General features: G+C 46.5%; 2 protein-coding genes across 2 annotated transcripts; both read left to right on the forward strand.

Annotated features, from left to right (window-relative positions):
• The first annotated feature begins 145 nt into the window (after window positions 1-145).
• On the forward strand, window positions 146-5,456 carry LOC311111223 (transmembrane gamma-carboxyglutamic acid protein 4-like). Its single transcript, XM_084153938.1, has 7 exons — window positions 146-338; window positions 994-1,109; window positions 1,225-1,388; window positions 1,489-1,516; window positions 1,946-2,087; window positions 2,860-3,048; window positions 3,557-5,456. Exons 2-7 carry the CDS (start codon window positions 998-1,000, stop codon window positions 3,582-3,584), a joined length of 663 nt encoding a protein of 220 aa, XP_084010064.1. The 5' UTR covers window positions 146-338; window positions 994-997; the 3' UTR covers window positions 3,585-5,456.
• Window positions 5,457-5,829: 373 nt separating this feature from the next.
• Window positions 5,830-23,801, forward strand: LOC311111693 (glutamine and serine-rich protein 1-like). Its single transcript, XM_084154486.1, has 13 exons — window positions 5,830-6,179; window positions 10,323-10,423; window positions 10,988-11,137; window positions 13,099-16,449; window positions 16,695-17,005; window positions 17,192-17,308; window positions 17,573-17,706; window positions 17,823-18,049; window positions 18,439-18,561; window positions 18,923-19,020; window positions 19,119-19,265; window positions 19,467-19,562; window positions 21,123-23,801. The coding sequence occupies exons 1-13, from the start codon at window positions 6,073-6,075 to the stop codon at window positions 21,261-21,263; spliced, it is 5,103 nt and encodes a 1,700-aa protein (XP_084010612.1). The 5' UTR covers window positions 5,830-6,072; the 3' UTR covers window positions 21,264-23,801.
• Window positions 23,802-24,756: the final 955 nt, after the last annotated feature.

Genomic DNA, 24,756 nt, shown 5'->3' on the forward strand with positions numbered 1-24,756 from the left:
TACTACTCTACTAGATTCACTCTTGTGCTGCTTCTCTCTTGTTTAGTGGTTTCAAGTGCCACCAAGTGTTAACACTGCACTGTAGATCAGTGTATCCAGGTGAAAAGCTTGATTAGTCAGGTCTGTACAGGTACGTAACTACTACAGAACAGGAGGTGAGCTCACAGTTGTTGGGAGTAAACAGAAACTTCGCGCTTCCTGGAATATTTTACTTTTATTGATTTGACGAATTATAATATTTTGTCATGCGGTGTTGTTGACTATTGATGATAAGTGTTCTGAGTGTTTTTATAAGGAAATATAATATCAAACACAGCTGTTATCGGCGAACGTTCAAGGTAGGTGCTTTCATTTCAGTTTCACCAGTCAACAATCACTGTCATTTATACCTGCTCAGTAACATTCATTTCGTGGAGTAGCCTGTTTTTTTCCTGGATTTTACACACTCTTCCCGGATTTTACACACGTTTTAAAGTTAAAGGTGCGCAATGCAGGAATCGCTCTGCCATTTGCTGGTTGCTAAAATTCTAATAGTTCGCCAAGTATAGTGTGGAGAATCATTGTACCATCGAAACCGCTGTGAAATATCATTTCCATAACCACAAATATTGTATTTTCAGCTGTTTGAAGCTGGTGTACGAAACCGAAAGCAAACGAGGCAAAAACCGACATTTAAGAATGGGAAGCATATAAATAAAGCACATAATATAGATCTAGAGCGTCTTAGACTTATTTTCAATGAGAATGACAGATCTATAATTCATACTTCTATGTGAATTTGGTCTGGTCGCCCAAAAAGTGACATTTCAGTTTGAACAATTTAAGGTGTAAAATTAAAATGCACATTTTAAGAAAATAATGACTAAGCTATCAACATAAACTGTATAGGCTTCTGAACAGCTTTTTGATAAAAACTGGGTATGTTTTGTTGTCACTCACTTCTGAAATGCATGTTCTAATCTCTATAACCTATGCTCAACTCATTATCCGCAGGTGAATGGCGATGCTTTTGCATTTATTCATACTGTATCAACTGCTTCCCTGTGGAAACTTTGCTTGTATGAGAAAGTTATTACACACCACAGGGACGGAGGACCAGTCAAAAGAAGGTGAGACATGAGTTTACAAACATGTCTAAAAATATAATTTGGTTATATTCCTAAATTATAGTATTAAAGTATTGTTTGCATAATTTTGTTCCACTCATGTGATTGGGTCCCCTAGTTTTCCTGGAAGAGGAGCAGGCAAATGCATTCTTAGGACGCCATCTATTGGCCAACCGATTTGACTTTGAGCTCTTCACTCCTGGGAATTTGGAGAGGGAGTGCTTTGAAGAAGTCTGCAACTATGAGGAAGCACGAGAGGTCTTTGAAAATGTCCCTCAGACAGTAAGTGATGCTGAGATAAAGTGTTCAGCCAGAGTTTGTGTGGTAGGTCTAGTCACATGACCACACAACAACCTGATGTTGTCTTTATGTTACTTTGCAGGATGACTTCTGGAAAAAGTACAAAGAGGGTAAGAGAAGTATGACTAAGTATAACTACATGTATGTCACAGGTCAACTATTTGCCATTGTACAACTACTAATCGCACAGGCTTTTCCTACTGCACTGATGGGTACAGAGAGGTGAAAGACTCCCTCAAGCAGGAGGACAAAATGCTAAACCTAATGCAGTCTATAGCCCAGGGGTGCAACTGAAGCCCTCAAGTTCTGCAGTCCAGTTTATTTTCTCCTTGACAGGTTTATTAGTCCATAAATGTTACAGGATGGCTGGAGAGTCCACAAACCTGGTTACTCTGGTAGAAATGAGTCTAGTTAAAAAAGGAGAAAAAGCACCATACACTGTGACTCTCTCAAGGAGAGTTGGCAGCATATTTAGGAATCTTGCAGTGTGTCATATGTGCAAAAATACTTACATTGGTTATTTTTGTGTGATCCCACAGATTACGACTCGCGGCCATCGCGGCTGGATGTGACTGCCCTGCTTGTGGGTCTGATCGTGGCAGGGGTGGCCATCGTCATCGTCGGCCTGTTGGTCTGGTACTTCTGCAAGGGGAGTTGTAAGGATAACCTCTCACGTGCAGGGTGAGTTAGATGTGGGCCATTTTGTTGACTGAATGACAGTGGTCACTGGATCAATAGTTTGAATTAAATCAAATCACATTTTATTTGTCACATGCGCCAAATACAACAGGTGTAGACCTTACTGTGAAATGCTTACTTACAAGCCCTTAACCAACAATGCAGTTTTAAGAAAAATAAGAGTTGAGAAAATATTTACTAAATAAATTAAAGTAAAAAAATAAAAGAGTAACAATAAAATAACGAGGCTATTTACCGGTACCGATACCGAGTCAATGTGCGGGGGTATAGGTTAGTCAAGGTAATTTAGGTAATATGTACATATAGGTAGAGGTAAAGTGACTATGCATAGATAAAAACAGCGAGTAGCAGCAGCGTAAAAAGGGGAGGGGTCAATGCAAATAGTCCAGGGTAGCCATTTAATTAGCTGTTCAACAGTCTTATGACTTGGGGGTAGAAGCGGTTAAGAAGCCTTTTGGACCTAGACTTGGCGCTCCGGTACCGCTTGCCGTGTGGTAGCAGAGAGAACAGTCTATGACTAGGGTGGCTGGAGTCTTTGACAATTTTTAGGGCCTTCCTAAAAAAGAGTAGATTGCATAGTCTGTAGTTTGTGTGGGTGTTTGTGCAGGTGCTGTCTGTGTGCGGGGGGGGGGGGTTGGTTGGTTGGTTATGTGTGTAAGCAGGTGCTGACGTGTGTGTGTGTGTGTGTGTGTGTGTGTGTGTGCACACATTCTTCAAAGGGATACTGCATAATTCCTGACTGTGTCTCTTCCAGCTCTGTCAGGGTGCGTCCAAGGCGCAGTAACGCCTCGCTGATCATGCGGAGACTGGATGAGGTCTCTCTGCAGCCCGTGCTCATGCCCCCACCCCCCCTGGAGGAGATCGACCCCCCTGGCCTGCCCTCCTACGAGGACGCTATTGGCAAAACCGGAACGCACGACGCCCCCCCTCCTCCTTACCCTGGGTATACACACACACACACATACTCATGCATACACACACACAAGATTGTGCCGGCTGCTGGGGTTGCTGCGGAGAAGGAGGAGGTCAAAGGGGGGTGAGTGTAGCCGATGTAAAATGGCTACCTAGTTAGCTGTGCGCGCTACTAGCGTTAAATCGCTCTGCGACCTTGAACTGGTTGTTTCCTTTGCTCTGCAAGGGCCACTGCTTTTGTTGAGTGACAGGTAATGATGCTTTGTGGGTAACAGTTGTCGATGGGTTCAGTGTCCTCCCTGGTTCGAGCCCAGGTTGGGGGAAGGAGATTGACGCAACCAACACTGTCACACATACCCAAAAACTTGCTCCACCTATTTGAATTTAATTATAACTACAAAAATGTTCATACATTAAAATCTTTTTCAAAGCAATTTTTTAAAGATTTTATTTTGGTTTATAGACAATAGAGTTATTTCTAACCGTACCTTGCCTTGTTAGGTGAACAACATGTTTACATTCTTGTTTCTTTCCCACAGGTCTCAACCTGGAAGTATTCGACGATAGCACCTTTGACCTCGCTGGATGAATGTCTCCATATTGAGCATCATCAAATGCTACGAAAGAGGTTTAGATCTATCTACTTTACATGGTTGTACTCAACCATGCATGTTCAAGATGTGATTTTATTGGATTGTAATACCTTCTGATAATTGTAGATCTGTGTGACTGATTACCTCTTCCGTTACCTGCAATGTTTAGCGTATTTATCTATTTGTACAAATGTTTAGCTATTTTTCTGCATGTGCCAAAATGGATTTCATTACTTTATTCCTCACTTACGTCAACTTTTGAGTTGGACCCGCTCTAACCCATAACCAGTGAGGTAATACTTGACATGATATATCTTAGTTTAACTGTAACCTGGCAACTGCTCTGCTGTTATGAACGGAAAATGAAGCATGAGAAACCGTATTGAGTCTACACACAATACTACTGTCGCCTTACACAATATGAGCATAGTGTTAGGATGGACGGAGAGAATTGATGCTTCCACATTCTTCTAAAAGTATTGAGACAGTGACACAATTTTTTGTGAGAAAGTTACAGATGCACAAATATCTAACCTTCCCTGTTATTGTAATGGTGAGAGGTTAGCATGTCTTGGGGGTATGATCTTTGTGCATCTGTAACTTTCTTACTCATCATTATTCACGATTCCTTCAGGATTATCCGTAATCATGGTAGCATCCACATTAATGTAGAAGTGTTTAGAAACATATTCTATTCTGATTTGCAATAAAAGTGACTCCCAAATGACACAATACATGATTTACCATTAATTTCTATTGGGCACAAAGTAATCTTAAACACAACCAAAACAAGCAGCAAATGTATCCAACACATTTGGAGTCACACGCTTGATGTATTCATTGAGTGCTATGAATATGGGACCAAATACTTAACTTTTTACTACTTTAATACACATATAAGTGAATTTATCCCAATACTTTTGGTCCCCTAAAATGGGGGGACCATGTACAAAAGGTGCTGGAATTTCTAAACGGTTCACCCGATATGGATGAAAATACCCTCAAATTAAAGCTGATAGTCTGCACTTTAACCTCCTAGTCGTTGTATAATTTCAAAACCAAAGTGCTGGAGTACATAGACAAAACAACTAAAATGTGTCACTGTCCCAATACTTTTGGAGCTCACTGTTTGTGTTGTATGTGGTCAAGTAGACTGTGTGAGTTTGATGACATCACACTCAGTGCTTGACTTGGACTGAAATACTGTATGTGCTGGTACTCATTTACCTGCACTGTTTATATATATATATATGTGTGTGTGCAGGAACTCTGCAATACATTTGAGCTAATATTCTATAGGAGGTGCAGAAACTCAAGCAGTAGAACATTTGTGGTGCCAGTACTCAGTTCCTGTGATTTCCTCCCCAGGTCATGCACTGATCACACGCTATGCTATAATGAGTGTCCCAGGAAGTCTTTGCTCTTGTCTGAAGCTCCATTCATTCATGAAGAAGAAACCTATCCATGTTATTTAATGAAGTGTTTTTTTTAATTGTCATAACAGGGTGCTCTTTTTTTTATAGGGCTTTGCAACCACAGGTCGGGATAATTAGCTATTTATTTCTGGACACTGATGAATAGTGGGCTGTTTCTTTCCTCCATACCCATCCATCTGTAAAATAGGATATTTAATTAACACTGCTCACATCTGAGCATGACTTCTGTAAGGATTAGGAGGTATAGTGACATGCGTGTTTTGTCTTTGGATTTTATATCTATGAATGATGCCAATGGTGAGGTTGACATCATGGGACAATGTACTGTATGTGTGCTGGTGATTGTGTACTGTAAGTCTATGAAACATTTTAACTGTCAGAGGATCATTTCATAAATTGACATTTTAATGATTGTCTTGTCTCGCTGAAGAATGTTTGAATGGTGATGTGTTAATGTTTACAACAAAATCACAAAGGCTATCATTATTTTGATCATTAAATTATGTCTGCAAATTATATCATGATGCATTACATAATTCGGTGATCGTGCAAAGGTAAAAAAAAAAAAAAAAAGTCAGTGCAAAGGTCATTGTGTTAAATAATATATGATCAGTGATATGACTGACCATAGATGCCATTTCAGACAGGTATAAAACGTTTCACAAATAAATATTGCTCCATTATTATACTGAAGGGAAATTATGAGAAAGAACTCTTCCAACTCAAGCAGGTTTGGCGGTGCATCATGGGAAATAAACCAACATGGGGACCTTGATCCAAGTACCAAACCACCATGCAGTGCCTGCACAGTTTTTGATTAGGGAAAACGAACAATGATTATCATCAACACCTCATGCTAAAGAGAAGTGGTTAAAAAGTTTCAGGACTGTACAGCTGAGCTTGACGGCGCCTAGCAATCTATGGTCCGGGAGAATGTGATTGTTTTGTCCGGCCCCGCGCTCGTATGTGTGCCTACTGCTTCACAAAGCGCCATCCGGGAAGTGCATCACTCCCAGCCTTCGACGGATGATGGACAGGAATTACCCGAATTCCAGTTTCGCAGACCCGCTGGCCCCACCAGCACAGACCGTAGCCTGGGCCTATGAGCGGAGCACCGCAAGCATAAAGCCAAGGTAAATGAGATGAAGGAGAGGGCGGGTCACCTTCCACGGAAAATTCCGGTGATGGAAGGCCTAGCACAACAAACAGAAATGTGTGACGAGCTTTTAAAGTTAACGCGTCGTGTTATGGAACAATTGGGTCGAGGGCTTCACATGGGAATAGGAAGTTACGGATCACTCATTGAACATTGTTTTAGAAATGTTGGACACCCCTAAAATCTGTAGCACGCCATCAGCTACGTAGCTATTTGGCACTGTTGCACGTTAATTGCCAATGCACAATGGTCTATCTGCATGCAAGACTGAAATCATGTCGAAAACTTCAATCTATCGTTCGATCGCTTACAACGAACCATCTTGAAGAAGGAAAAAAGTCACCAGACAGATCCACTTCATCATACCGGTACCGGAACATTTGCATAGCTAGTTAGATAAGTTGTTGCGCGTAAGGTTGTCAAATCTGTTGAGGTGTTGAATTCGCTGATAAACTGTTGTCATTGACATAGTCTCCAATTTTAGGAAGTAGCCTGACTGTTTGCACTCTGACTGAAAGTGAAGTCACAGAAAGACTGGTGTTTTGTACAATCTGTTGACAGTTGTCCCAGACGTCAACGTTAGTGGTCAACTCTGAATGTTTATTTAAGAGCACGGCAGTCATTTGAGCGTTGAACAAAAATGATGATTATGAAAGTCGTGCTTGTCACACACGTTTATTTGGGAGGCTCAGTGGGGCAGTAGTGTGTGGTTGATAATGTGTATTTTTTTGTCCACTCTCTATGTGGAGTTAACCTGAATTGCCTGTGAAAATATCCTGTTTTATAAATGGATAGCGCTGAGAATGTGGGACACCAGCTGCCCTAGTTATGGCATCTGCTGAGCACAGACAGATAGCGAGAGACAAAATAAAGTAAGTTAGTCAGTGTCATACCAGTTGATCAGACATGTGGATATTGAGATTCAGTCTTTAGCTAAACCCCAACTACCTGCTTTCTGACATTTAAGTGTAAACACATTTGACAGAATCATGTCTCTGATCTTGGCAGACTGGGTTCTTCAACTCATTTCCATCTGCATGAAGAGAGGAGCCCTCGTTAGTGGTGTCAGTGGGAATCTCTGTCGAAACATGAACTGTGGAGCCCCACACAGTGTCTCGGAGCAGACTGCCACCCACCCTCCTCCACGTTCCACCTCCCCACCCCCAGGGTCAGAGGCGAGAGGGAGAAGTAAAGTGAGAGTGAGGGGCTGGTTAGAGACTAGTGGCTTCACAGGTTATGGAGAGAAACTGGGATTGACACAGTTAGGGGGGTGAGTGGGGTCTTGTTTTGACCTACTCACCAGCACATGTTTTGTTGGAGAGTTTTAGGGTAGGTAAGTTAAATCAGGGAAGGTAGCATATCGGACAAGTGGGTTTTAAAACAGCTTTTTTTTATGGTGAAGCTCTTTTTGCACTAGGCTATGTCATTACATTATTATGAAAGGAGGCTAGACTCCACATGCTTGAAGCCTGTTCCTGAGCTCTGTCTCCAACTGCTCATTGCCCCTGTGAGTGTTCTACCCTCCAGGAGAAGGACTTGGCCTGAGCTCTGTCTCCAACTGCTCATTGCCCCTGTGAGTGTTCTACCCTCCAGGAGAAGGACTTGGCCTGAGCTCTGTCTCCAACTGCTCATTGCCCCTGTGAGTGTTCTACCCTCCAGGAGAAGGACTTGGCCTGAGCTCTGTCTCCAACTGCTCATTGCCCCTGTGAGTGTTCTACCCTCCAGGAGAAGGACTTGGCCTGAGCTCTGTCTCCAACTGCTCATTGCCCCTGTGAGTGTTCTACCCTCCAGGAGAAGGACTTGGCCGGCGTCTGTCTTTAGAGAGAAACCAGCCTGTTACACAACTCTAATGGTGGTTTCGCTCTAAAAAAGAGACTATCCCACTCAGGGAGGTGGAGATCACCTCCTCCTCCTCTTCCCTGAGTGTGATAGTGTCTTCCTGACCTTTTCACTCTCTTGACTGTGTGAAACCACCAGCGTTTTGGTTGGTTCCTCCAAACTGATCAGTGAGAATCAGCGTTTTGGTTGGTTCCTCCAAACTGATCAGTGAGAATCAGCGTTTTGGTTGGTTCCTCCAAACTGTTCAGTGAGAATCAGCGTTTTGGTTGGTTCCTCCAAACTGATCAGTGAGAATCAGCGTTTTGGTTGGTTCCTCCAAACTGATTACAGTGAGAATCAGCGTTTTGGTTGGTTCCTCCAAACTGTTCAGTGAGAATCAGCGTTTTGGTTGGTTCCTCCAAACTGATCAGTGAGAATCCGTGTTTTGGTTGGTTCCTCCAAACTGATCAGTGAGAATCAGCGTTTTGGTTGGTTCCTCCAAACTGATCAGTGAGAATCCGTGTTTTGGTTGGTTCCTCCAAACTGATCAGTGAGAATCCGTGTTTTGGTTGGTTCCTCCAAACTGATCAGTGAGAATCAACTCAGGGCGTTGACCTTTGACTTGGGCCCTAGTTTGTGAGTAGCGCTAGCTTACCTCACCCTTTTACTGTAGATTAGTAGAGATCTGCTAGTGAAACAGAGGGACACAGAGAAGCAGATGAGATGGCTCCCTTCCAGCTGTGCGTTCCCCCCAGACAGCTGTTTGTCTCCTGGCTAGAACATCAGTCAGTCTGCTCTGTGTGTTCATCGCACCGAGACGTCTCGTATTATCTGAATAATAGGAAATGGGACATGTTCATCACATGGAAACAAAATGGAGCCGGACAGACTGACTCGTTCCGTTGTTGTTTTAGGGCTGTGATGATATCAGTATCACAATATTTTTTCAATAGCGAAAAAGAAAACACGAAGCAGATTAAACTCTTTGGTCCTTTAAAAACCTGCTGTATGTAAAATATTGTGTGCTATAGCTTGGAAAATAAATACATGTGACTCTGGATGACAACATAATGATGTTTGTTTCCAACATCAGGGCTGTTTTCCTAAAGGAGTTAAATCCGCTTCGTGTTTTGTTTCCTTGTCACGATACTAACGAGTATCACGATACTGGTATCGTACCGGCCCTAGTTGTTTTTACTACGTGTTTTGATGGAAAGTAGGAGTTAGCTACTAGCTAGCCTAAATTATCTTATAGTTTGTGTTTGTACAGGGCCTTTCATTCTGAAGTTCGTATACTGACAAGTCTGTTTTAATGCGCCAGTGAATTTTAAAGTACGGAGTTAAAGTTGAATTGGATGCAAATATAACCCAAGGTTCGTAAGGTAGTCTGTCCTTCAAAAAATGTTTATCACTCTCTGTTCTTCTTTCATATAGCCTAGCCTCAGCTTCCTGTTTGTGGGTTAGGCCTTTGTAGGTTTCAAGACTGAGGCCGACATAAAAATATCACACACCTCTCATTCATAACCCTGCTATGACTTGTACCAATCCATCTTGGTTTCCTCACCCTACCTGGGTTCCCCTGTACAGTGTACATTAATAATTCACCTCTGTGGCGATGCCAGTCTCTTTGTGTCACTCTGGGGGTTGTGGAAAGGTCATGAGGGAGCGCCAGCTGGTTGTCTAGCTACAGTGCCACTATCCATGACCGTGCAGGTTGATAGTGCTGCATGTTACCCTGTGGTGGCTAAGCGGTGAGCAGGGAACAACAAGTGTGTCTGCTCTCGTGTTGTGAGTAAAAGTGATCCCTGTTTAGGACAGCAGTCTTCATATGGACTCGTCTGACTGGGTTATGATCAATACTAGTGTTTCTATAAAAATAATCACCTGTTATGGTTGCATTCTGTCAACGTATATACTTTTATAATCTAACTCCTTTTCTAAAGCTAAAAAACTATCAGCTCTTATGTTACTGTCAATTGTAATATTATCAACAGGTGAGAGATTTGTATTTATCGGTTGGATGAGATATGTCGTGCGCCACATATTCAAGGGCCTCCATTGCGCCTGACACACTTTGGTAGGCTTGCATCATGGGCCTATAAATACCGTCTGGGTCTCTGTGTGACAGGGCAAGGTCCAGGGGACTGACAGGGGCACAGCGTGTTGTCGTGGTGGTGGTCACACAGTGTTGTTGATGTATGGAATAAGCTTGTCTGGTTTAGTGCCTCCGAGGCATGGGGAGGTTGGAACAGTAAATGTGAAAATTGTGTGTGTCCTTATGTGTGTGTGTTCCTTTCCGCAGTGCCAGTTATGGTGCCACACACCTGGAGTCAGAGCTCCTCCATCGGCAGACCTACGCATCCACCCAGCTGCCCACCTACACCACTACCCATCACCCTACAGGTAAGATGTTGCTTTAATAAAGGACTAAGAATTGGGACTTATTTAACTAAGCAACTGTAGAGGGCTGGCACTCACATTTTGTGTTGTGATTGTAATAAGACTATTAGGAGAATGTTACTTGGCAAGTCAGTTAAGAACAAATTCTTATTTACAATGACGGCCTACCCTGGCCTCACCCTCCCCTAACCCGGACGACGTTGGGCCAATTGTGCGCCGCCCTATGGGACTCCTGATCACGGCCGGTTGTGATACAGCCCGGGATCGAACCAGGGTCTGTAGTGACGCCTCTAGCACTGAGATGCAGTGCCTTCGACCGCTGCGCCACTCGGGAGTAACCGGTCATGTCTAGATGGAGACAGCTTTAGTCCAATTGACATCAAAAGTAGATGTTTTGTTGTTGTTGCATTTTAGCTAACCCTAACCCGTTTCCTAACCTTAACCTAATTATCCTAATCTGCTACGAAAATAAAATTTTGACCAAAGCTGTATCCCTTCTAGACAACCTCAGTAACCTCATGAAATTCTCAGTCTCTCTTCACCTCACCCATCTTCCACCTCTCCCAGGTCTGTCGGGGGGGTTTGACTCAGGCGCTAACACTACTGAGACCTCGGTCATGAACTTCCTGTCAACCATGGAGTCTAGAGCCCTGCAGCAGGCTGGTCCTGTCGGGGCCTCGCTGCTCCCCCCCTTTAGGACCACCACGTGGCAGACCGGTGAGGCCACACACACATATACAGTGGGGAAAAAATGTATTTAGTCAGCCACCAATTGTGCAAGTTCTCCCACTTAAAAAGATGAGAGGCCTGTCATTTTCATCATAGGTACACGTCAACTATGACAGACAAATTGAGGGAAAAAAATCCAGAAAATCACATTGTAGGATTTTTAATGAATTTATTTGCAAATTATGGTGGAAAATAAGTATTTGGTCACCTACAAACAAGCAAGATTTCTGGCTCTCACAGACCTGTAACTTCTTCTTTAAGAGGCTCCTCTGTCCTCCACTCGTTACCTGTATTAATGGCACCTGTTTGAACTTGTTATCAGTATAAAAGACACCTGTCCACAACCTCAAACAGTCACACTCCAAACTCCACTATGGCCAAGACCAAAGAGCTGTCAAAGGACACCAGAAACAAAATTGTAGACCTGCACCAGGCTGGGAAGACTGAATCTGCAATAGGTAAGCAGCTTGGTTTGAAGAAATCAACTGTGGGAGCAATTATTAGGAAATGGAAGACATACAAGACCACTGATGATCTCCCTCGATCTGGGGCTCCACGCAAGATCTCACCCCGTGGGGTGAATATGATCACAAGAACGGTGAGCAAAAATCCCAGAACCACACGGGGGGACCTAGTGAATGACTTGCAGAGAGCTGGGACCAAAGTAACAAAGCCTACCATCAGTAACACACTACGCCGCCAGGGACTCAAATCCTGCAGTGCCAGACGTGTCCCCCTGCTTAAGCCAGTACATGTCCAGGCCCGTCTGAAGTTTGCTAGAGTGCATTTGGATGATCCAGAAGAGGATTGGGAGAATGTCATATGGTCAGATGAAACCAAAATAGAACTTTTTGGTAAAAACTCAACTCGTCGTGTTTGGAGGACAAAGAATGCTGAGTTGCATCCAAAGAACACCATACCTACTGTGAAGCATGGGGGTGGAAACATCATGCTTTGGGGCTGTTTTTCTGCAAAGGGACCAGGACGACTGATCCGTGTAAAGGAAAGAATGAATGGGGCCATGTATCGTGAGATTTTGAGTGAAAACCTCCTTCCATCAGCAAGGGCATTGAAGATGAAACGTGGCTGAGTCTTTCAGCATGACAATGATCCCAAACACACCGCCCGGGCAACGAAGGAGTGGCTTCGTAAGAAGCATTTCAAGGTCCTGGAGTGGCCTAGCCAGTCTCCAGATCTCAACCCCATAGAAAATCTTTGGAGGGAGTTGAAAGTCCGTGTTGCCCAGCGACAGCCCCAAAACATCACTGCTCTAGAGGAGATCTGCATGGAGGAATGGGCCAAAATACCAGCAACAGTGTGTGAAAACCTTGTGAAGACTTACAGAAAACGTTTGACCTGTGTCATTGCCAACAAAGGGTATATAACAAAGTATTGAGAAACTTTTGTTATTGACCAAATACTTATTTTCCACCATAATTTGCAAATAAATTCATTAAAAATCCTACAATGTGATTTTCTTGAATTTTTTTCTCTCATTTTGTCTGTCATAGTTGACGTGTACCTATGATGATAATTACAGGCCTCTCTCATCTTTTTAAGTGGGAGAACTTGCACAATTGGTGGCTGACTAAATACTTTTTCCCCCCACTGTATACACACACCAAATGGCCGCCGCTTTGCACACTCGGTTTTTGTGTGTTGTGAATTATTTGTTGTCGATGAATGAATTTTTCTGTGTGCTGTGCTTCATGAATTCCAAAGAAAATGACATTTTGAATTGAGGCACCATGCTGGTTTCAATTGGGACAAGAGGGCTGCATCCATTCCACTCAGTTCATATATTAGACAACGCTGGCCTTGTCTCTTTCTACCTCATGTTTTGTCACGTGTGAACTGTGTTACCTGCTTGTTTTTGTCTGTATCATTTGTATTTTGTACTTGCCTTTGCCCAAAGATTTATCTTTATTCATCTGTTTTTTATTTCTTAGGCGCTAACTCCTCCACAGAGCTGTTCCTCACTGGTGCCCTGCCTTCCAGCGCCACATTCCCCTACCCCGCCCCCCTCTCCTCTTATCAGCACCATGGTGCCTTCCCCTCACGGAGCTACACCACCACCCCCTCCCTGGCCCTCCAGGACCACGCCTTCAGCACCTCCACCAACGGCCTGCTCTCCCCCCACCACGACCCCCTGCTGCAGCTTAAACCCAGCCAGGCCACGCTACCTACCTCCCTGGCCTTCGACCGCCTCCCCGCCCCCTCCCTGGGCGCTGCCCTCCCTCCCCAGTCATCCACATATCGCTCAGCCCAGGAGTCGGCCCCCCACCTCCTGCAGCCCCAGTTTGGGCTACTCCCTTTGGCTACCCAGTCAGCCCCCCAGCCTTACGGGGTGCCCGTCTTCTCGGGCTCCATCGAGAGAGCACTTCAGCGGGAATGTAGTGTGATCAAGCACCACCAGAGGCCTTCTAGCAGCAGCCACGCTGTCTCGGAGCAGCTGCCTGGCTTGCAGCACTCCCTGCAGGGCTACCTAGGCTCAGGCAGCGGGGAGGGGGATGTCTCCTTCCAGCAGGACCCCTCACGGCAGACCCCAGTGCCCTGCAGCCCCTCCATTGGGACGGACTCCTCCCAGGGGGTCAACAGCGCGCAGCAGCCCAAGACGGGTGTGCAATCTCAGGCCTACCCCTCCTCCATCCCCTCCCCCTCTAGGTACCGCTCATCTTCCACAGGTGCCAAGACTAAAGACTGTTCTTCCAAACTTGCCCCGGATGGCGGACAGGGTCACCCCCACTCACAGGGGGGATCTCCAGAGAGCTACCCCTCCCCAGGGCAGGGGCCAGGGCTGAAGCAGGGTTCGGTGATCGCCAGCCAGCAGACTCAGCCGTACACATCGGCCCCGCTGCCCAGTCTGCTGTCCACTCTCAGCCACTCTCAGAGTTACATCACCTCCCAGGCATACTCCTCTTCCCCCTCAGACCAACTGCCTTCTCTCTACAACACCCTGCCCTCCTTCTCTGGCCATTCAGGCAACGTAGCGTCTGTCAGCCAGTCCCTGGTCTACTGCTCCAGCCCTGGGCAGGGCCAGGAGAATGAGGGCCAGTACGGAGCCCAGGTTCAGGGCCTGTGTCTGGGCAACCTCTCCCAGAGCTCCCCCTCCAGCCACTCTCAGGGTGCCCCTAACGTGAGCTACCTGTCTCAGTCCCAGGGGCAGGCTTCGGTCACTCAGTCTCAGAGCTACGCCACAGGACAATCCCTCAGCGCCTCCTACCCCTCCGCCAGCGCCCAGAGGTTACCCACGTCAAACTCGGGCCAGGGCTACACCCCCTTCTCTTCAGCCCCTCATGCACAAGCCTTACAGAACAACTTCAGATCCTCAGTACAGGACCTAAAGCCAGCCTACTGCAAACTGAAACTGGAAGGAGAGATCCCCATTGAGGACCTCCAGGCTCTCCAGCAGGTCTCTTTAGAAACCTCCAGCCTGGGGGGCAGCGGCGACATGGCCGCCCACAACAACAACGTGGTCTACGTAGTCTCCAAAATGGATGACCGTTACAACACTCAGAGTGTGATCCGGAGCAACTCGCGCGCCGAAGACCAGCTCATGGGCCCAAAGACTACGACCAACGCCCAGCCCATGAGCGCTGAGGAGCTCAAACAGCACTCGCTCATGCTCAAAGGGCCCGAGCCACGGCAACAAAATGACCAGACCCACACCCAGTCAGCCCAGAACCACACCCAGAACCAGTACATCAGGCTCCCCAACTCTCAGGTTCTACTGGAGTCTAACCGTGACCAGCAGATGGTCCTGATCCAGCAGCCTCTCATCCACTGTGGTCACAACCCTTCCAAGGTGCAGCCAACCCCAGGGTCAGGCCATGTCCCAGTCCAGTACCTTCACATGGAGGGAGATCATCTGATCAGCGTCAGCCTCAATGGCAGCCAGAGACAGCCTGGGGCAGTAGGACAGAACACCATCACAGACTCCTCCATACTGCACCTCTCTTCGCCAAAGGACACTTATAGCCAATCGACCAATCAGCAGCAGGACGCCAAGCACCATTTCGCCCTGAGCTCAATCTGCTTCCCAGAGTCCATGCTGCTGGCGGACGAGAGGAACATCCTGTCCAACGTGGACGACATCCTGGCCGCCACGGCCGCCGCCTGCGGTGTCACGCCGCAGGACTTTGTCAAAGCCACGTCCGCCGAGGGCGATATGTCCGATCCCAAGGGTCATTTCCAGACTGTGGACGCCAGACACCAGTCACCTAGTTTCTCCTCTTCATCTTCCCAGACCTCCATCATCACCAACACTAACTCCCATAACACCATGACACTCAATGGCACTCATATGACCTCAGACGGACACCAGTTTCCCAAAGGGAAGGGGCATCTGGGGCAACAGTACTCAATGTCACACTCGCACACCGCTGTAGTCAACCCCAGGCACGACATGGGCGCCGGAAGCCCGGAGACGGGTTTGCTACGGAAGCCCGGAGACGAGCAGAACAACAGTTCGCCCAAAGGACAGTCGGATCACCCTAGCAACAGGGCCGATGGCAACCCCAACGGAGGCCACTCTGAGAATGAGTACCACCTGGTTGGCCTGGGGTACGACCCCTCAGGGCACCTCAACAGAGGCAAGGCCAATAAGCAGAACCCCAAAGGGCCCAAAGTCATCAAGAGAGAAGACAGCCTTGACGAGTGTCCCTCTGACTGCTTCCCTAACCCCAAAAAGAGGGTCCGCTCCAAGGCTTCGGCCAAGACACCCGTTCCAGAGGAAGAGAACATCCAACCAAGGAAAAAGACAGTCCAGGCCAAGAGGCAGAACTCCCGGGGCAGCGACCCCACCAGCTCCCCCTCCACCTCCACCTCGGAGCCGGTCTACGACAGCTACCAGCAGCAGGAGAGGATGAGGCAGAAGATCCGTGAGGTGGAGGAGCAACAGCCTGAGGTCAAGACAGGCTTCATCGGCTCCTTCCTGGACTTCCTCAAGTCAGGTCCCAAACAGCACTTCTCCTCGCCCCCCGTACGGACACCCAGTCGCTCCCGCAAGCCCTCGGCTTCGTCCAAGCGGCCCCTGTGCGCCATACCGCCTCTACCCCTGAAAATACAACCTCCATCAGCCCCATTGATAGGCCAGGAGGGCCATGGGGTTGGGGTCGGGGGGAGCTCTCAGCAGCAGCAGAAGTGTCTGGACGAAGAGCTCCAGAAGAACCTGGAGACACTGCCATCGTTCAGCTCGGATGAGGATGAGAGCAGCGCGGGAAAGAACCAGGCCCTCCAGAACAGCATCAGCTCAGCCCTGTCGGCCCTGGACGAGCCCTCCGACAGGACACACAAAGCGGGTAAACATGGACGGGCTGCCCTTACAAGCCCTTAGGATTCAGTCATCTGGTTTGTTAGTTATCAGTGTAGTGTGAGACAGCATTATGCCCTGAATGGAAACAATTTAAATAAAATGCTTAGTTTTTTATATCCAAAACTATTTTAATTATCAAGGAAAATATGGCTTATCACAAGTAGATACAATAACATCTAATACCCTAACCTCTCTCCCCTCTCTCCTCCCCTCTCTTCTCTCCCTCGAAAGACAACCGACTCTCCAGCTCTCTCCTGAAGCCAGACCAGGCTCCCAGCATGCCTCACTCATCCTCCAAAGCCCAGGAGCAGCAGAGGGCTGCGCCCAAGGAGTCCTCGGCAGCCGGTTCGTCGTCATCGGCGACTGGGTCGTCGGGGCAGGAGGGGGCGAAACCGGCGCCCCCAGGCCAGCTGGCCGTCCAGCTGACCAGCGTGGCCATAGAAGGACTGACGGACGAAGAGCTGTCGGACAGCGGGGGAGAGGGCATGTACCGCGAGAGGGACGAGTTTGTGGTAAAAAACGAGGACACAGGGAGCCTGAAGGTAGGAGGGAGGGGAGGGGATTTGTGTGAAAGCAGGCCTTGGCTGAGTTTCCATTTTTGTGGCCAGTCAGTCTTATACAGTTAGTCCAGATATCTAAAACATATTTGTGTCAGTCTCTGTGTGTGTTTGTTTGTTCTATTGATCCATGCTGAGACTTGTTCTGCTCGTGTGTGGTGTTTTGTGTAGGTGACATTGACATCCGGACAGGAACCCCCAGCCATCTGGAAGGTCCAGAAAGCTCTGCTTCAGAAGTTTGTCCCTGAGCTGAGGGACAGCAAGAGGGTGTTCTCAGCCACTAACAGTGTAAGAGCAGGCGTACATATGATTAGAGACACACGCATACACACACTACTCATCAACACACATACACACACTACTCATCAACACACACACACACACACACACACATGCACATACACACACTACTCATGAACACACACACACACACATATAGATGAGTTTGAATTGTGGTTTGAATTTATAACATGATTATGTAAGCAGAATAACATTTATCCACTCTGTTGTTTAGATCACTAAACTATTGTTTTGTGTATGCATCCTTTCTAGTATCTGGGCTACTTTGGCGATGCTAAGACCATGTACAGGAGGGTGTATGTCAAGTTCCTGGACACGGTCAACAAGAAGGAGTACGTCCGGGTCTGCAACCGCAAACCACGCTGCAAGCCCATGCACTCCTTGAGGTACTGATATTTGTTACAATACTTATTTTACCTGAATTCGTCACATGTTCGTGTTCATCAATCTAAATCTTGATTCATTCATTCATTCATTTCTAACTTCATTCTCTGTCCTCCAGAGGCTCCCAGGCGAAGGCACTGCTCGGTCTGAAGACCCCTCCCCGCTCAGTGAACTCTGACCCTCTAGCCACGCCCACATCACAGAAGCCCCAGTCCAAGCCTCGCCCCAAGCAGCCCAAGACCAAGGCAGAGCCCCCACCCAAGAAGAGGAGGAAGTGGAAGGAGGAGTACTCTCCGTCTCCCTCCGAGTCCTCTCCTGAGGATGAGGATGAGGCTGAAGATGATGGTGAGGGTTGAGGCTTTAGAGGGCCTTCATTTAGGCTCATTCCCATGGGCTTGATGGCTTGATGGAGCTCTGCAACTAAATCTCTCTCTGCCTCCCTCTGTTATGCACTGTTTTCTCTCTCTCATCCTTCCCCATTCCCTCTCCCTCCTTCCCACTCGGTTAATTCTCCTTTCTTTCTTTCTTTCTTTCTTTCTTTCTTTCTTTCTTTCTTTCTTTCTTTCTTTCTTTCTTTCTTTCTTTCTTTCTTTCTTTCTTTCTTTCTTTCTTTCTTTCTTTCTTTCTTTCTTTCTTTCTTTCTTTCTTTCTTTCTTTCTTTCTTTCTTTCTTTCTTTCTTTCTTTCTTTCTTTCTTTCTTTCTTTCTTTCTTTCTTTCTTTCTTTCTTTTCCAGTGCCGTTTTCCCCTCGGTTCCTCAACACCAGGACCATGAAGGAGACGTTTAAGAGCTTTGTGGAGCTGCTGATCAGTGTTGCCCTGGATGCAGACGTGATGAGCGCTCTGGAGAGGGAGAACGGTGGGTATACATCCAGGAGAGGGGGATGATTGGTACCCCTAGTGCAGGGGTTCCCAAACTGTTTTACTTACATTTACATTTACGTCATTTAGCAGACGCTCTTATCCAGAGCGACTTACAAATAGGTGCATTCACCTTATGGGGGGGCCCCCTTCCAGCAGGGGGGGCCCCACTTCCAGCATTGTGGAACATCCCCACATCTATTTCTATGGTCACAAGCACTGTTCATGACACAAACTGCTCACACAGGTATATTCACGTAGGAGTGATCAGGTTGGATATACCTGAGGAGAGAAGGGAAGGGAGTGGGACAGTTGTTTGTAGGATTTAGGAAGCTGATCCCGTTGTTTCTGGGGTTCAGATGAGCTGCTGCTGCCCCACATGAAGAGAGTGGACGGGATGATCTGGGACAACAGGAGACGCCTGCTGCCCAGACTACGAGTGGGACAACTCTTTAAGGTTTGCGTTTTAGCATTCTCCTGAAAATAAATAAATATAGGCCTATGACTTCCTCAACACCCTTTTATTGAGTACCTCTCACACGTCTCTGTCCTCAGACGGCTCTGGACAGCTTCCCAGAGATCTCGGTTGTAACAGAGCTCAAGAAGGATGGAGAGACCCCAGCCTTTAAGGTGCGGCTCAGTGGGAAGGCCTACAACAGGAAGAACATGAAGCCTTCCAAGTCCCCCAGCAAACTGCCCCTGGTAAGATGCTCTATGTTCACACTGCTATTTACAGTGCAGGAAGGAGAATGATTTGAAGTCCAGGCCAGGGGGAAAGATGAAGCACTTCCTGGTTTTGTCCAAAAGAGGGCGTCCTGCACACAGTTTGTCTCTTGACGCAAAAATGGTGTTTATGAAAATCTAGTGTAATGAGCTCTCTGCTTGTGTTCTCTCTGTCTCTAGGAATACACAGTGGACCAGCAGAAACCCCAGTGGTTCTCCCTCTACCACTCTCTACAGCATTACAAGTACCACACATACCTCATGTGTAAGGACGAGGTGAGAGCACTCTACTGTGTGTGTGTGCATGGCCTAGGGTGACCACATGTCCCCGCATTCTGGCCCTTTGTCCCGCAACCAAAACAACTCCCTCCCACCAAGCTACACTGTCCCGCAAAATCATCCCGTTGTCCCACATTTGGGTATTTTAAATGTGGTTACCCTAGTGGGGGCATTAATGTGCACTGTGTGTCTGTGGTGGAATACTTCAGGGATGCTAAGAAGAAGACCATGTACAGGACTGTGTCTTTGGACAATACACCCTAGCCAGCTGTCTAGTTGGCCCACATTGCCCTCGGTCTAGACAATACCCCCTAGCCAGCTGTCTAGTTGGCCCACATTGCCCTCGGTCTAAACAATACCCCCTAGCCAGCTGTCTAGACAATACACCCTAGTCAGCTGTCTAGTTGGCCCACATTGCCCTCGGTCTAAACAATACCCCCTAGCCAGCTGTCTAGACAATACACCCTAGCCAGCTGTCTAGTTGACCCACATTGCCCTCGGGTCTAAACAATACCCCCTAGCCAGCTGTCTAGTTGACCCACATTGCCCTCGGTCTAAACAATACCCCCTAGCCAGCTGTCTAGTTGGCCCACATTGCCCTCGGTCTAAACAATACACCCTAGCCAGCTGTCTAGTTGGCCCACATTGCCCTCGGTCTAAACAATACCCCCTAGCCAGCTGTCTAGTTGGCCCACATTGCCCTCGGTCTAAACAATACCCCCTAGCCAGCTGTCTAGTTGGCCCACATTGCCCTCGGTCTAAACAATACCCCCTAGCCAGCTGTCTAGTTGGCCCACATTGCCCTCGGTCTAAACAATACCCCCTAGCCAGCTGTCTAGTTGGCCCACATTGCCCTCGGTCTAAACAATACACCCTAGCCAGCTGTCTAGACAATACACCCTAGTCAGCTGTCTAGTTGGCCCACATTGCCCTCGGTCTGAACAATACCCCCTAGCCAGCTGTCTAGTTGGCCCACATTGCCCTCGGTCTAAACAATACCCCCTAGCCAGCTGTCTAGTTGACCCACATTGCCCTCGGTCTAAACAATACACCCTAGCCAGCTGTCTAGTTGGCCCACATTGCCCTCGGTCTAAACAATACCCCCTAGCCAGCTGTCTAGTTGGCCCACATTGCCCGCTCGGTCTAACCTCCAACATGTGATGTTTTGACTGCCGAACGGAGACGCCATATCAGCAATGACCACTGAGTGTGTCATGTTGAGATTAGAATAGTCTTGAACCTAGGTTATCTCTTCAGTAACAATCCCTCTGTATGTGTAATTGTTTGCGGCTTGTGCCTTCGTCAGGCCCTGACAGTGAGGGCCCTGACAGACTCACATGACTGCCTGGGCATGGATTAGTTGTATGACACTAACTCATGACAGGCATACAACTGTTGTGCTACCAGGGTTGTTTAGTTGGCAAGAAACGGAAGATAACGGCCCGAGGAGTGAGACTCCTGTTGCAGACGGGAGTCCAACAAGAAACGCTGGTGTGGTTGACATGTGGGTTGTTTTCTGGTTGACGTGTGGGTTGTTTTCTGGTTGCTGTGTTGCAGATTGCATCTTTGCGGGTGCAGGAAGGGGACATGGGGCAGGAGGAGACGGTGCAGCTGTGCATGAGGAACGGAGCCTGGGTGGAGGGCCTGTTCGACCGCTTCGGAGAGCTCCTTAACCAGGTGCAGCAGGCTTGCCTATAGCACAGACTAAGAGGGGGAGAGAGATGGAGGGAGAGAGGCATGCATATAGCACAGACTAAGAGGGAGGGAGAGAGAGATGGAGGGAGAGAGGCCTGCCTATAGCACGAACAGAGAGATGGAGGGAGAGCAAGGCCTGCTTATAGCATGGACAGAGAGATGGAGGGAGAGAGGCCTGCTGCCTATAGCACAAGAAAGAGAGATGGAGAGAGAGGCCTGCCTATAGCATGGACTGAGAGATTGAGGGAGAGAGGCCTGCTTATAGCATGGACAGAGAGATGGCGGGAGAGAGGCCTGCTTATAGAACAGACAGAGAGATGGAGGGAGAGGCCTGCTTATAGCACAGACAGAGATGGAGGGAGAGATAGGCCTGCCTATAGCATGGAGGGAGAGAGAGGCCTGCCTATAGTATGGAGGGAGAGAGAGGCCTGCCTATAGCATGGAGGGAGAGAGAGGCCTGCCTATAGCATGGAGGGAGAGAGAGGCCTGCCTATAGCACAGACAGAGAGATGGAGGGAGAGAGACAGTGAAGGACAGAAAAAGCAGAGACAGAGATGGGGAGGGGTCTATAGTGAAGAGCGAGGGATGGAAAGAGATGTCTTCCTACAGCCCAGAGAGATGGAAAAAGAGGCCTGCCTATAGCCTGCTCAGACAAGAGAGAGGGAGAGGGAGGGGAGCTATAGCCAGCTGACAGAGAGCATCGACTTCCTGCCCTCCTGTTTTAAACTACTAACTGGATGACCAGAGGAAGCAGAGGTGTCTGGAGATCAGCGCTGTCACCATGATGAGAAGAGGAGGGTCCAGCATTTCAGCACCATCTGATTGGCTGGACGCTTCTGAAACCACAGAGTAGGAGGACAATCTGGGTTTTATAGTAAACAAATATATATCTAACTAGCCAACTGCTAGTGGACCTTTTCATAGACTTGTTTATTTTTCTTATGTAGTTTTGTATTTGTTTTGCAAATCATGAAAGATCGCAACCAATGAGCATGCACTAGATAGGCAGAGATTAGCATAGGAAATAGAGGACAGCCAATCAGAAAGCTGAGCCTTGACTACCTACAGCAAGCTTTTGGGTTCGATTCAATCGATAGCGCTGAAGATCAGCGATGTGGCGCAATTTAACGGTAAATACTGATTGAGCCGACATATGCAGCGTTTACCGTGAATGCAGTGTTTACCGTGAATGCAGTCTCTGCGAACGCGGGAACAAGGCTTTTCCATTTCTATCGCGCTGAGGTCTTCAGCACTATGGATTGAATCAAGTCCTTAGTCAGATATTTGATGAGTAAATAAAGGGGCGGGGTTATATAAATATATATTCATAGATATATATGTAAAACATATGTTTTCTCACAATGGATCGCCAAATTTATATACATATAATGTACATTTTGTAAAAAGAGCAGTTTTGTCACACTGATTCTTTCCAGGAAGAATTTTATATAATATAGATACTTACGTTTTGTGCTTCAAGAACTCATTTTCTCATGATGAGTTATGGATCCGAACACTGAGTTGGTGCAATTCTAACACTGCTTTTTGTCATCTTTTATTTTAATGAAATGCTATTACCTTAACTGTTGTATCTGAGGTAAAAGAAGAAAGAAAAAAGCCTTTATACTCCTGTTTTTCTTTACAAACGTACATTTTATCTCACTATTTTCACAGAAGGAAATATTGTGGTCATAATTGTTTCATGTTCATTACACCTTGCAATGCACTTTTCATTGTTTTTCAGAGAAGATTCCCTATGCGTGTATATCTCGATTACTTATTGTATACTTACTATATATATCTCTTAAAAGTCTAATGTAGCTGTTTTTATCTCAATATCAAATCATTTCTGGGTAACAGTTAAGTACCTTACTGTGATTATTTTTCAATTAAAATGGTCAAAAATAAACAAATGGCTTCTTAGCACAGAGCAATTTATCAATCAAGAATTTTGCTAGGACTGTGTGGGAGTGGTCTGAGTGGGGAGGGGAAAACTGAAAACTAGCTTTTATTGGCAGAGAGGTTTGGAACTTTGTGTAACCTAAGACCAATAAGACTCGTTCTTATTGAACCATGAACTAATTTGAGCAGGCCAAAACTCCATCCCACCAAAACAGTCTGACATTTCAGGTGGTCTTTTCAAACAGCTCTTACACTAAAAGGGCATTATAATCATTTTCACAATTTCACAGTATTATTCCAACCTCTGTGTGGAAATATATATATATATATAAAACACAGGAAAATCACGTTTTTGACTGCACTGGGCTTTTAAGATAATGTATTTTCTTTAATACAGGTTTGCCTCCATTTTGAGCAGATGTATGCAGGCAGCATTTGAATCGTTTTTTCTTTTCAAGTATAGCTGTGTTAGACACTGCCATTATGTTTCTGATGTGAAAACACATTTCCTACTAAACATGGACATTGGAATGGTTGAATTCATCTGTAGTGTCCGTTTACTTACATCAAGGTACTGCTATGTCATTGAGATGTCTGTCTGTGCATTTATTTCTTTTAAACATAGGATTCAATCCATGACTAGGTGTTGTGGCGGGTTTTAATTTAACACGTTTTTTACCTCCTACCCCTTTCAGATATAAACAAGATGGTATAAGGAAGGCGGTATGGTAAAGAAGACAGGGTCTTTGTCTAGATATGACAAGGCTACAGTGGCTTGTGAAAGTATTCACCCCCCCCCCCCCCGGCATTTTTCCTATTTTGTTGCCTTACAACCTGGAATTAAAATGGATATTTTGGGGGTTTGTATTATTTGATTTACACAACATGCCTACCACTTTGAAGATGTAAAATATTTTTTCTTGTGAAACAAACAAGAAATAAGAACAAAAAACAGACAATTTGAGCGTGCATAACTATTGACCCCCCCCCCCCCCCCCCCAAGTAAATACTTTGTAGAGCCACCTTTCACAGCAATTACAGCTGCAAGTCTCTTGGGGTATGTCTCTATAAGCTTGGCACATCTAGCCACTGGGATTTTTGCCCATTCTTCAAGGCAAAACTGCTCCAGCTCCTTCAAGTTGGATGGGTTCTGCTGGTGTACAGCAATCTTTTAAGTCATACCACAGATTCGCAATTGGATTGAGGTCTGGGCTTTGAGTTTTGGTGGGCCGCCCTCTCTTGGCAGGTTTGTTGTAGGGCCATATTCTTTCTTTTTTTTTTTATAATGGATTTAAAGGTGCTCCGTGGGATGTTCAAAGTTTCGGATATTTTTTTTATAACCCAACCCTGATCTGTACTTCTCCACAACTTTGTCCCTGACCTGTTTGGAGAGCTCCTTGGTCTTCATGGTGCTGCTTGCTTAGTGGTGTTGCAGACTCTGGGGCCTTTCAGAACAGGTGTATATATACTGAGATCATGTGACAGATCATGTGACACTTAGATTGCACACAGGTGGACATTATATAACTAATTATGTGACTTCTGAAGGTAATTGGTTGCACCAGATCTGATTTAGGGGCTTCATAGCAAAGGG

This window comes from Coregonus lavaretus (assembly GCF_964263955.1).
Source record: "Coregonus lavaretus genome assembly, chromosome: 37".
Classification (NCBI taxonomy): domain Eukaryota; kingdom Metazoa; phylum Chordata; class Actinopteri; order Salmoniformes; family Salmonidae; genus Coregonus; species Coregonus lavaretus.

Coding starts and splice junctions, on each gene's coding strand:
- LOC311111223 (XM_084153938.1), top strand. CDS start 998: ATGGCGATGCTTTTGCATTTATTCATACTGTATCAACTGCTTCCCTGT. Junction 1,389..1,488: donor TTGAAAATGTCCCTCAGACA/GTAAGTGATGCT, acceptor GTTACTTTGCAG/GATGACTTCTGGAAAAAGTA. Junction 3,049..3,556: donor CCCCCTCCTCCTTACCCTGG/GTATACACACAC, acceptor TCTTTCCCACAG/GTCTCAACCTGGAAGTATTC.
- LOC311111693 (XM_084154486.1), top strand. CDS start 6,073: ATGATGGACAGGAATTACCCGAATTCCAGTTTCGCAGACCCGCTGGCC. Junction 6,180..10,322: donor ACCGCAAGCATAAAGCCAAG/GTAAATGAGATG, acceptor TCCTTTCCGCAG/TGCCAGTTATGGTGCCACAC. Junction 10,424..10,987: donor CACTACCCATCACCCTACAG/GTAAGATGTTGC, acceptor CACCTCTCCCAG/GTCTGTCGGGGGGGTTTGAC.